Here is a 12,279-nt window from a genome sequence, read left to right as displayed (position 1 = left end):
CTCATCCTATCGAGTTTCTCCACCTGGCGAATACGACTGATGAAGTCCCAGGTTTTGACCCTAGGAAGTTGATTCCACCACCTATCCCAACTCCCCGCTTGTTATCCAAGAAGGATAGGTTAGGAAGTTTAGTTTGCCGCGAGACGATTGACGACCTGCGGGAGCAGTATTCTTGGCTTCAATGCTTGGAGACCGGCATTCCTGGGGAAAATAGAGGTCCCGGTGACTTCCTGAAGGGGTATTTTACCATATTCGTTGCCCAAATCATCTGCGGTTTCACATACCCGTTGGCGGATGAGATTGCTTCCATCCTTGATGGCTATGGAATTGCCCCTGGGCAACTGCATCCCAATGGATGGGCGGACCTGACCCTTGATAAGTTTTTGGCGGATTGTCTGGAGGTCCCCTTCTCGCTCCAGGTCTTCTCCAAGCTTCACAACTTCAAAGGATCTGGGGAGTATTTTACCTTCACCCGGCAGAGCGGTTACTACGGCTTTGATGAAAAGTCGAATAAAATCCGCGAGTGGGACAGGTCTTATTTCTTCATCAAGTTTAATGAAGAGAACCCAAACTTCCTTCGCTACTGGGGTCGACCTAATATAAAGAGTCTGAATTTTGGTTATCCGAGCAAAGAAGAATCCGCCATTGTAAAATTCTTGAAGAACACTCCCCCTTTCATATGGACATATGATCAGGCATTCCATATGTTAAGGAGCCGAGTGGCGATTGCTTATCACGAGGGGGATCATGTTGTCTATATCCCTTATCGTGTTTTCGTACAAGGTATTATTAGCTTATTTCCTATTTGATGAATTCTTTTAACCCTTTGCAGGGGTGACCCTTTATCCCCAACTCGCTGCAGATCGAGAAGCGAAAGCTTTGGCGAGGAGGAAGAAGCGGTCGGCGGAAACAACTTCTACCGCAGGGGCGAATCCAACTGTGGGGGCGACTCCTTTTGTTGAGGCGGCTCCTACCACAGTTGCTTCCGTTCCACTGGACCCTGTCTCTGAGGACCTTTCATTAAACCGGAAGCGGAAGAACAATGCGGATGAGGAGTCTTCTCGCCCCAAGAAGAAAAACACCTCTATACCCTTGCCTGCTGGTGGCACGCCTGCGTCCGCCCCATCAAAAGGAAAGTACAGTACTCCCATCCACGAGGTATCATAGTTTGCTCTCTCTTCCCGTTTTCTTTATTTTCCACCACATCTTATCAGTTACCTTTGATTCCCCTGATCCCTTTCTTTATGTGTTCGCAGCCGCTTCCTGATATGAGCGGATGGTGGATTACAACATTCGGTAAGGCCGTGAGCTTTTCCTGCAAGGACATTGTTTCTTCCATATGCAATGTCCTTGGACGACTCCCATCTGCTTCTCGCATCCGCGAAAAGGTGCCGCTTCCCACTGCTATAGAGGGAATTGAGAAGCGAGCCATAGAGGTATACTGCCTTTCACTCATGTTCCATCTTTCAAATACACGTCTCCTTTCGCTCTTTTATTCATGTATCGTCTTATGTGCAGATTATCAATTTTGCGGAGGGTGCCTTCTGTAGGGATGCTGAAAGGGCGAGAGAGCTGGAAAGCCTTGGTACTGAATTGGCGACTCAGAAGTCGCTTCTTGATGATGCCCAAGGCAAAGTAAAGGCCCTCGAGGATGCCCGTCAAAAAGCTGTCAGCGAGAGGGAGGAAGCCCTTAAATCACTCCAGGCTAAATCCAATGAGCTTCAGAAGGCAATTGATGATTTGAATTCGTCTAATGAAGCTTTGGAGACGCAGAAGAGGAAGGCAGAGGAGATCGTAACCGAAGATAGTTCCCGCATCTACTGGTATGGAGAGCGGATCCATGCAGCCTATGAGCGTGGGCATCCAGAGCGTATACTCAATCGCCCCAAAGTTCCCATTCTTGATAAGGATTTAGCTGAAAAATGGGACAAGTTGGAGGCAGAAGATGCTGACATGGATGAGGTACTTCTCCTGGACTGGCAGAGTTTTTACGACTCTCCAATCGGCCGCGAAACCCCAGACCAGAATGTGGAAGAAGGCGCGCCGCAAAATATTTCTCATGCTGAGCCAGAGGTATCTCACCCTGATGCGATTACTGATCTTACTGTTGGGGATTCGCTTGAAACAAATCACCCCATTGAAGAAGATGAGGGAGCCGCTGGAGGCGAAGGGGGCAACAGAGGCGAAGAGGAAGGAACTGTAGAATAGTTTCATTCACATCTTTACTTTTGTATGTAACAAACTTTAAGTATATTTTAATCGAACGACTTTACTTTCTTCGCTTGTCGTTTTGCTTATATGTGCAATTTCTGTGGGATTTCTATTCCTTGTCGCCTTAATGCCGGTTACTTTCGTATGCGACCTTTGCCTTTTGCCGACTTCATATTTGTAACTTTTTCGTAGTTAGTTTTGTTTTTGTTTGGGTGGCCAAACCCTTTTCGCAATGTTTAGAGTACTCGTTTATTCGCTTAATTTTATGCCTTGTAATTTTAAACAATCATAAGGTTTTGCGAATGATGCGTAATCATGCATCCGCCTTTCTTTTTGTAGGCAACACATTTATGTGTTTTTATTATCGTTTGAAAAGGACATGCACTCAGCTGTTGCATATTAGATAATTATAACCTTTGAATATCTTTATTTTGCTATTAAAAAAGACTTCACTTTACATGGATGCATAAACTGTGCGGGATCAAAGCCTCATTAAAACCTTTTACTAGAAAACCCAGTGGGATAAAACTTATAAAAGGAAAAAGAGTACTCTTCATCTCCCTTAACTATTCAGCCTGCCTATATAGGCGTAAGTTCTCCAGATTCCAGGTGCGCGGGAGCTTTTTGCCGCTCATTTCTTCTATTTCAAAGGTTGCGGGTCCCAACTTCTTGGACACCCTGTAAGGCCCAACCCAATTGACACCTAATTTTCCCTTGCCTTCTCTGGATTGTATTTTGTCCGCTTTCTTCAAGACCAAGTCTCTCTCGTTGATTATCACCTTTCGCACCCTTCTGTCATGATACTTTTTGATTCTATTGCGATATACTGCCATTCGCATGTAAGCTTTTTCTCTTCGCTCTTCAACAGAATCCAATGCATCTTTAACATTGATAGGATTCTGGGTGTCACAGTAATAAATCACCATGTCTGTAGGTGACTTAATTTCAACAGGAAGGACTGCTTCGGCCCCATAAACCAGCGAGAAGGGTGTTTCACCTGTTGCTGCCTTTACTGAAGTTCTGTACGCCCATAACATATGCGGTATCTCATCCGCCCAACCCGTTTTCTTATTACCGAGTCGCTTTTTGATGCCCTGGATCATGGCTCTATTTGTGACCTCTGTCATACCATTCGATTGGGGATGATTCACGGAGGAAAAATGATTCTTGATCCCCATGCTTTCGCAATATGCTTTGAATTTGACACAGTTGAACTGGGTACCATTATCGGTTATGAGCAGTTGCGGGATTCCAAACCGCATGATGATGTTCTCTCGTAAGAACTCGATCATTCGCTCAGGCGTTTGAGCAGTCACCGCCTCTGCCTCTACCCATTTACTGAAGTGATCAACCGCGACCACTAAGTACTTCCTTTTCCTTGTTGCTTCTGGGAACGGGCCCACTATATCGATCCTCCATGTTGCGAATGGCCACGCCGTCATAATAGTGACTTGTTCTGCTCCAGGGACGTGTTTTTCATTCGCATGGATTTGACAGCTATGACATTCCGCTACCATTTTCTGGGAATCCTCCACTATCTTTGGCCAGTAATATCCCAGCAACTTCACTTTTCTTGTCAATGCTGCGGATGCTTCATGTGCACCACAAATTCCTTCATGGAGTTCTCTCAGCACTTAATCCCCTTCATTGCGGCTAACACACTTCAGCCATGGACATGTATATGATTTCCAGTACAAAGTTCCATCTCGAATTGAATATCTCGATGACTGTCCAACTAGCTTCCTGGCCAAACCCTTGTCGATCGGCAAATCCCCATTTTCCAGATATTGGCGAATGGGCATCCGCCAATCTTCATCATCTTCCAGCTCTTCAATGATCATAATCTGGTCGGCTTCAAATGCCGGCGACGACCTTACTTCCAAATTACATGCTTTTTGACTCCATGGGTTCCTACTTGTCGCCGCTTTTGCCAACTCATCAGCCTTTTCATTCTGGCCCCTTGGAACATGCACCATCTCCCAGACGATTCCTTTATGTGTTAACTCCTGTGTCAATCTACCAACAACCTGATGATATTTGACCAGATCTTCCTGTTTTACCAGATAATTTTTTGTGATCTGATTTATCATAAGCTTAGAGTCGCTGTAAATTACCACTCTTTCTGGCATAAGTTCGTTAATCAATTTCAATCCGCATATCATTGCTTCATATTCTGCAGCATTGTTAGTAGTTTTGAATGTTAACTTTGCTGCATAGTACAGGCGAATAACGTCCGGACCTTTGATAACGACTCCCAGTCCGGCCCCATCTGCGGATAATGCCCCATCTGTGAACATACTCCACTCTTCTTTTTGTGTTTTTGGACATTCTTTTTCATCCCATGTGAACTCATTCACGAAATCAACAAGTACTTGACTTTTTAAAGCTGGCCTTCCTTCATAACGAATGTCGAACTCTCCCAAGTGAATCGACCATTCCATTAGTCGCCCGGATGCATCAGGTTTCTGCAATACCTTTCGCATTGGAATTCCCGTTCTCACGATAATAGTATGCGCCTGGAAGTATGGCTTCAACCTAGCCGCTGTGGTTATCACCGCGAGGGCCATTTTATCTAACCTTGAATATCGAAGTTCTGCATCCTTTAAGACTTTACTCACATAATACACCGGATATTGTTGCCCTTCCTCTTCTCGCACTATTACAGTACATATCGACGTGCTGGTGACAGATACATAAAGAAATAAATCTTCTCCATCCATTGGCCTGCTCATCAAGGGTGGATAACATAGTAATCGTTTTATCCCCTCGAATGCTTCTTGACAATCCGGCGTCCACTCGAAGGACTTAGATTTTTTTATGGCGTTGTAGAAAGGTAGACATCTTCTAGCAGAGCACGATATGAATCGCCCTAATGCCACCAACCGCCCATTGAGTCGCTGTACTTCTCTTATGTTCCTTGGAGTCTTCATCTCCATCACTGCTTTAACCTTCTCAGGATTCGCCTCAACTCCCTTGCCACTAACAATAAAACCCAAAAATTTCCCTGCTCTTGCGCCAAACGTGCATTTCTCCGGGTTCAATTTGAGGCCATAGTTAATCAATACTTCCAGAATTTCTTTAATATCCTGCGGATGATCTTGCATTTTTTTGCTTTTAATGATCATGTCATCTACATAGATCGAGAAATTCTCACCTGCCTTGTCTGAAAATATCTTGTTCATCATCCGCTGATATGTTGCTCCCGCATTTTTTAGTCCGAAGGGCATCACCTTGAAGCAATAAGTTGCCTGATGAGTTATGAATGACGTCTTGATCTCATCCGCTTTCTCCATTGGTATCTGGTGGTAGCTGGATTTCACATCGGTGAATGACAAAGCTTCGAATCCCGCAGTCCCATCTACCAGTATATCAATGTTAGGTAGCGGATACATATCCTTCAGACAAGCTTTATTCAAATCCTTGAAGTCTACACACATTATGTATGTTCCATTTGGCTTCTTAACCAGCACTACATTGGCTAGCCATTCCGGATAAGTGACCTCTCGGATTGCATCTGATTTTAGCAAATCTGCTACTGCTTTTTCAATCGCCTTCTGCCGCTCTGGAGCATGCCCCCTCTTTTTCTGCCGCACCGGGGTTGCACTTTTATCCACATTCAATCGATGTGTTGCTATTTCTGGACTTATCCCTTTCAGTATTTCATCCGGAGCGGCGAATGCCGACTCGCATTGGATCAACACTTCGGTAATGGCCTTCTTCATTTCTTCTGGGAGTCCTGCCGCTATCCTTACTTTCTTGTCATCTGAAATGGCAAACAGCTCTGTTTCTCCTAACGCCTCAGCCGGCAACTTCTCGTCAACTTTATCCTCTTCGTCAGGCTTCATTTCAAGCGACATTGTATAAGCTTGTTGAGATGTAAGCTGATCACCCTCAATAATCACTCGCCCTTGATGTGTAGGCAGGTGCAATGTCAAATGCTTCATCGAAATGAGCGATTCTGTTTCCGATAGGAACGGACGCCCCAGAATTATATTATAGGCCAACGGAAGATCAACAATTGCAAATTCCAGATCACCTCTCCACTTTAGGTTCTTATCGCCCATTTCTGTTTCTAGCACAACCTGTCCACTTGTTTGAGATGATTGACCTCCAAAACCAGTTACATCCATGAAAGTATGTTCTACTCGCTCATCATGAATCCCCAACTGGTTGAATGCAGTTTGAGTAACAACATTGCAAGAACTGCCCGTATCTACAAGGACCCGCTTGATGTCCCATCCTTCAATGGCCACTGTGATCACCAATGCATCCGCATGCGGCTCCATGATTCGCGCAAATGGATAATTGAGGGCATCTCCCCTACTTGTGTTGCTCTTTCGCTGTTCACGGCGAGCTCTTTTTGTTGGGGGCGCATAGATTCCGCCAGCTATTACGTTAATCACCCCCTTTTTCTGCTTCTTCTATGGTCTTGCTTCTGTCTCACGTGGGACTATTGCCTTGTCATCAATCGCTTCCTTTCCAACAAATTGACTTAGCTTTCCCTTCTCAATCAACTTTTCAATCTCCCTTTTCAATTCGTAGCAATCATTCGTGTCATGGCCATTCAACCTGTGGAATCTGCAGTATTTATTAGGATATCGCCCCAAACTGGTTCGACCTTTTGCCTCGGGAAACTGCACATCTTTCTTTAAGGGGTTCTTTTCAATCCAAAGTAACACCTCATGGCGAGTCGTGTTCAATGGTGTTTGATGTTCCCCCCCCCCCCCCCTTGAAAGGAGCGATCGCCTTTTCGGACAAAATTACCCTTGGATTGGGTTTGATTTTGATGGCGCCGATTGTCTGAAGTGGATCTAGCAGCATCTCTCTCTCGCCTGGTCTGAGCTCTATGTTCCCTGTTAACATCATCCACCTCCATGAATTCCTTTGCTATCTTCATCAGTTCGGCCACCGTGCGTGGCTTATTGCGAATGATTTCCTCCCGCATGCTCCAGTCTGTGGTTCCATCTGCCATTATGTTGCGAATGCTTACGATATCTGGATTCTGCAATCGCACCAGAATATCATTAAATGCCACGACAAATTCCCGCAGCGAAGTATAATTTCTCTGTTTGATCTCTTTTAGTTGTCTGTCCGTCACATCCGCTGCTTTACAACCCACGAACTTTGCACAGAAATCACGACTGTACTGAGTCCAGTTGTGAATAGATTCGGTAGGTAGAGATCGAAACCAATCGGATGCTGCTCCGCCCAAAGTGGTCGAGAACAGTCGACAAATTATACTTTCGCTTGCTCCTACAACATCCATTATCTCTCTATAGTTCCTGACATGCGCCTCAGGGTCAGAGTTCGGATCCCCATAATATTTAGGCATCGCCGGTGCCTTTATTCTGTGATCTGGAATAAATTCCCGCAACGATGGGGCAAAAGGCGAATCACTCTGCACAACTGCTCTTGCCCTAGGGGTATACCCCATTCGCTCCATCATGTTTCGCATTTGATCCTCCAATTCAGTATGGGGTTCCCGCTGAGTTTCTTCCATTCGCTGCTGGTGAATTCTGGGCGATATCCACCTCCCATATTGTGTTGACACTTGTTCTCGTTGTGGTTCTAACCGTTGTCCAGTTATAGGATCAAAATTCCAGGTGTGTTCCCGCCCAGACATATTCGCTCCAGATGTCATCAACTCTGAATGTCTGTGAACAAAGGGTTCCGTTTGTTGTAGCGGAAAAAACCCTTGCATTCCTGACATTGGTTGGGATGCCTGCCAGGTCGAATGGGTCGCCATATTAGGATCTTGGTATGAGTAGTTGCCTGGATTGCTATATGGTGTCATGCGGCTACTCTGACCCACCCGATTTGTCTCTCGAGATGACTGCGGAAGCATAGATACGGTAGGAATCGTTGATGGTTGTGTTGTGGTGACAACGGGTTCTTGAGGAGCAGCCGCTACGGCTGTATTGCGATCAGCGACTGCAGTTAATAAACTAATCATTCGATCCCCAGCCGTTTGGCTCATATTCGCAGCCAAGACTTGTCCTGCCATTTGTACGAACTCACTATTCGACATCTCCATCTCAGTTTGCACCTGGACCTCCAATAATGGGCTCAACCGTCCCGAAGGATTCGATGAGCTGGGTACCACAGGCTGTGTACTCGCAGGCTGCGAACTCACAGTCCGTGGACCCCTTGAGTTCGCACTGGTTGATCTGGTTGTAACTCCGGTTGTTCGTGATGGTTCTGACATGTTCTTGGTGTACCTTTAACCAGATGTTGGTAAAAAAAGGCTCCACCTTCACCGCACCAATTGATAACTTGGCGAATTTGATTGGATAATCCTCGTTGTAATTACCTGCAAAACAAAACCGGAGACAGGATCTCCGGGAAAACTCTCCGACGATCAAGTCAGTTTTGGGGAAATTTAGTAGATCGATGAACCCATTAGGTTTAAAAAATGAAGCTACCTCTCTTCTGGGCTTCCCTATTTCTTTTATAGGCATCTCAAGGTAACCGCCTTTGGTGGTTACTCCTCCTATTCACCCCTCCTACGTGGCCATGTGCGTGGTCCTTTATAACTGTTTCCCTGAGTGGGCAGTTAGTGTTTTATTAGGAATCTACTTGAGTTCGGTTAGCCCTTTATTAGGAGCCCGTTTAACTTGAGGTGTGGGCTTAAGTTATCTTAGATTGGGCCCGCGTCTTAGATTCGGCCCAGTCAGCTTCGCGTATCATCAATTTTGGTCTCCTTTTCCAAAGAATATATGGTTGCAGGTGCTTAGGAAATGCAAGATAAATAGGGTTGCGTACAGATGACATAGAGATTTAGCTGTCTTAGTAGAATAAGTGCAATTCATAAAAATAGAGTGGTAGTAGAGTTTGTTTTAGTGTAAATTGTATAATGATAGAGAGGGAGAGCCCATCACTAGTGGAAACCCTTAGCCTATGTATCCCATGGCCCTAAGGAGGGTAATGATTATTCTTGGAAGAGACAAGTGGAGGGAATAATTGAGTTGGTGCTGGGGGGGAGAGAGTGCTGGTACAATTTGTTAGTTGTAAGGGTTGGCTGTACAGAGAGAAGGAAGGGAAGAATCATCCTTGAGAGATGCTTCTATTTTGTTTGGCTCTAGCTTTTGCTAAGAGAGAGGGAAGAATCATCCTTGGAGCATTGCTATTGTTCTTGTTTCATCTATATTGATATATTAATAATATCTGCACTCTTTGTTCTGTTTCTCTATTATTCTTTTGTTGTGCTTCTTTTCTGTTTTGTTGTTTGGTTATTTAGAATTTGAGTTCTATCAAGTCGGTTGTAACAGTTCAGTAGTTATTTGATTTTCTTGGCGCAAATTTTTTGCTTTATTGACCAAAATAAACAGCATGAATGGTTATGAGTTCCATTAAAACCATTAAGTGAAATTCCGTATGAGAACTTCAAATTGATAGCCAAGGCCCAAATTGTCATGGATTCCATTAAAAGTTTCGAATGGAGTAAAGTAAGTTGCATTGTAGACTCAAAACTTCCAATTTATGTGCATAAATTTTTAAATTGAGAGCTAAAACTGACCAAGGTTTGTTAAAAGACTCTCCTAGCGCTCTAGTGCTTGCTTCAGAGGCAAGTCTAGAACATTTTCAATTTACTTAACTAAGGCTAAAAAATAAGTGCACTTTTCTTCATATTCTCCTTTTCTTATGACCAAATATGTTACTTATTATGAATTATCATGTCTTGTTTTTTTGAAGGCCGCCTGTGGATTCATGCTGCAAGTAAAGTTCCAGAGGAAGCTACAATTAAAGCAACGGAGGATTTCTACAGGGAAATCTATGCAGTGAATGGAATTACTGATATTAAGTTTCCTGAACATTATCCTGTTTCAAGACTTTTAGGTACTTGGTTTGTTTCATCTAGATGAATTGTGTTCATGAAATGTGTTATCCTGGCTTGATGCTTCTCTGAGTCATTACATGTTTCTAAACATGGGTGCTTTATGACCTTCTTCTACTGGTATTCATTACCTTCTTTTTTCTCATTTATTGGTAGTTTAATGTTTCTAATGCAGGGGCTAGCTCCATTTGACTAATTCTTGTTTGTCAGCATTATTCCACAGTAGAATGCATAATAATGGGTGTTTTTTTTGGCTAAAGATGCTGCATTGATTTCGTAGACAAGGAGAGGTTTCCATTAAAATTGATCTTTTGAGATGCGAGGCTTCAAAGGTGTTTATAATTTGGGAAGGAAGGTATGTGCTGTAAAATGAATAAATTTGCATCTAGTTATTCATATGATGTTGTGCATGTTTGATATTCATGCAAGGTTTGTACCTTTGACAGATACAGGAGGCTGCAGTTAGAGGTCTGACCCTAGTGAAAGGTCCAATGCCAGTAAGATTTCCCCTTCCAAATCCTTGTGATCCTTTTTCCTTAGAACCCGGGTCTATATCCAAGACATCACCTCATAAATCATCTCAAGTGGAGAAATCATCAAGTCTTAGTGCAGCAATTGCTGGTGCTCGTGCAGCAGCTACCCAGTTCAGTAAGAATGATCAAAATCGCCTAACAAATAATACACAGAATAACAGTTCTAATCCCAGAAGCAGTGACCAAGTAAAAAGCAAACCACGGGATAGCTTAGATGAAGTTCCTAATGATGAATCTTCAGCGCTAAATGCTGCTGAGCGAAGCCATCACATCTAGGATCCGGGAGCAAGTAGCCATAATCGAACTCGTGCTGATAGGAAACAGACTGTTGGAGCTTCTCCTAAGGTGTGAACTTTGTTCAGATAACAATTAGCGCTTTTTGAAAGAAAAAATAGATTAATGTTAAACTTTTTTTTTTTTTATATGCGCCTGATTGCTCAATTCTTTGACAATGATCTCCAGATTTTTGCTGCAGCAGTTAAAGGGCTGAAGCTTTCCTGAATCATGTTGGTTCGTGCTTTGTGTGCTAGAGTGCTAGATATGTTGAAGAAAAAAGGGGCATTGAGAAGTCGATCACAAGTTGCAGATGTTTCAGATCAGTTGAGGATCCAAGTTTTGCTTATCATTGCTTCGCTGTCATACTTGTTATCACCTGTACGTTTACACTAGTCTAAGGCTGTTCATGTATCACCGTGATTTAGTTGTCTCGATAGTCTAGTCGATACATTGTATTGATAGAAACTAATAGATAGTGAGATTTGGGATTTTGGAGTCGAAGAAGTAGAGAAATAGCGTATGAGGTTTGATACTGGATCACATTGTATTCACCATAAGATATTAACTTGTGTATAGCTTTTGGTTTGTATACAGCAGAAATCAAACAGTTTGCTTCGGAAAATAGAAAATCGTTCTATTAAGATAGATATTAAAAACTGTATGAAGATTGTTGACCCTATGGGATGATTTTTTGGAGGATAAAATCATATGTTCTAGATATTTTAATATATAAATAGAAAAGATAAATAAAATTTTTTTCTGAGTTAAAGGTTTTTATTTTATTTTTTGTTATTTTCACAGCATTAAGTAAACCTTAGTCTTCTCTTGGGATTGAAACAAAATAAGCATTAGCAATAACTGAATTACCATAAACACGACATTCTATTTTATTGTATGAAACCAGTGTTCGAAACATCTGATACTGGATTCATTAGGTATATGAATTGACATGTTTAAAATACCGATTTCAAATGTAAAAAACCCCGTGATTCAATTACGGGATTCTGTACAAATGTTAAATGTTAAATGTTAAATTTGATAATAATATCTTATTTTCTTTTTCATTCACATCACATTTGACAATTTTTTTTTTAAAATATAACATATTTCCTACATCTACGGGCGAGGAGGATCGCATAATTAATTAGTAATCAGAAAGTTAATACAATAGTAAGGAAATTTTATCATTTACTATTAAGTTCTTACTCTCAAATTTAATGAGACCTAGTTACATCTAAAGCTCAAACATATGTATATCGCAAGAGTGCAAGCTCCAAAACTATCAATGCAAAATAGATGGACTTGGCCCATTTCCAACGGATTAATTATTCGGCCCATTAACCGAATAATTCTAACACTTTATAACATAGTAAAATATTAATAATATTAATAAAAATTGTGATAATGAGATTAGTATGTCTCAAA

The 12,279-nt window shown here is 42.5% G+C and overlaps 1 protein-coding gene across 1 annotated transcript; it reads left to right on the top strand.

Moving 5' to 3' along the window:
- The first annotated feature begins 10,361 nt into the window (after positions 1-10,361).
- On the top strand, positions 10,362-11,163 carry LOC136206692 (uncharacterized). Its single transcript, XM_065997837.1, has 3 exons — positions 10,362-10,400; positions 10,492-10,923; positions 11,041-11,163. The coding sequence occupies exons 1-2, from the start codon at positions 10,362-10,364 to the stop codon at positions 10,852-10,854; spliced, it is 402 nt and encodes a 133-aa protein (XP_065853909.1). The 3' UTR covers positions 10,855-10,923; positions 11,041-11,163.
- The last annotated feature ends 1,116 nt before the right edge of the window (positions 11,164-12,279 follow it).

This window comes from Euphorbia lathyris, chromosome 9, assembly GCF_963576675.1.
Source record: "Euphorbia lathyris chromosome 9, ddEupLath1.1, whole genome shotgun sequence".
In the NCBI taxonomy this organism is placed as follows: Eukaryota; Viridiplantae; Streptophyta; class Magnoliopsida; order Malpighiales; family Euphorbiaceae; genus Euphorbia; species Euphorbia lathyris.
The sequence above is the reverse complement of the archived record's forward strand: the minus strand, read 5'-3'. Positions and strand labels throughout refer to the sequence as shown.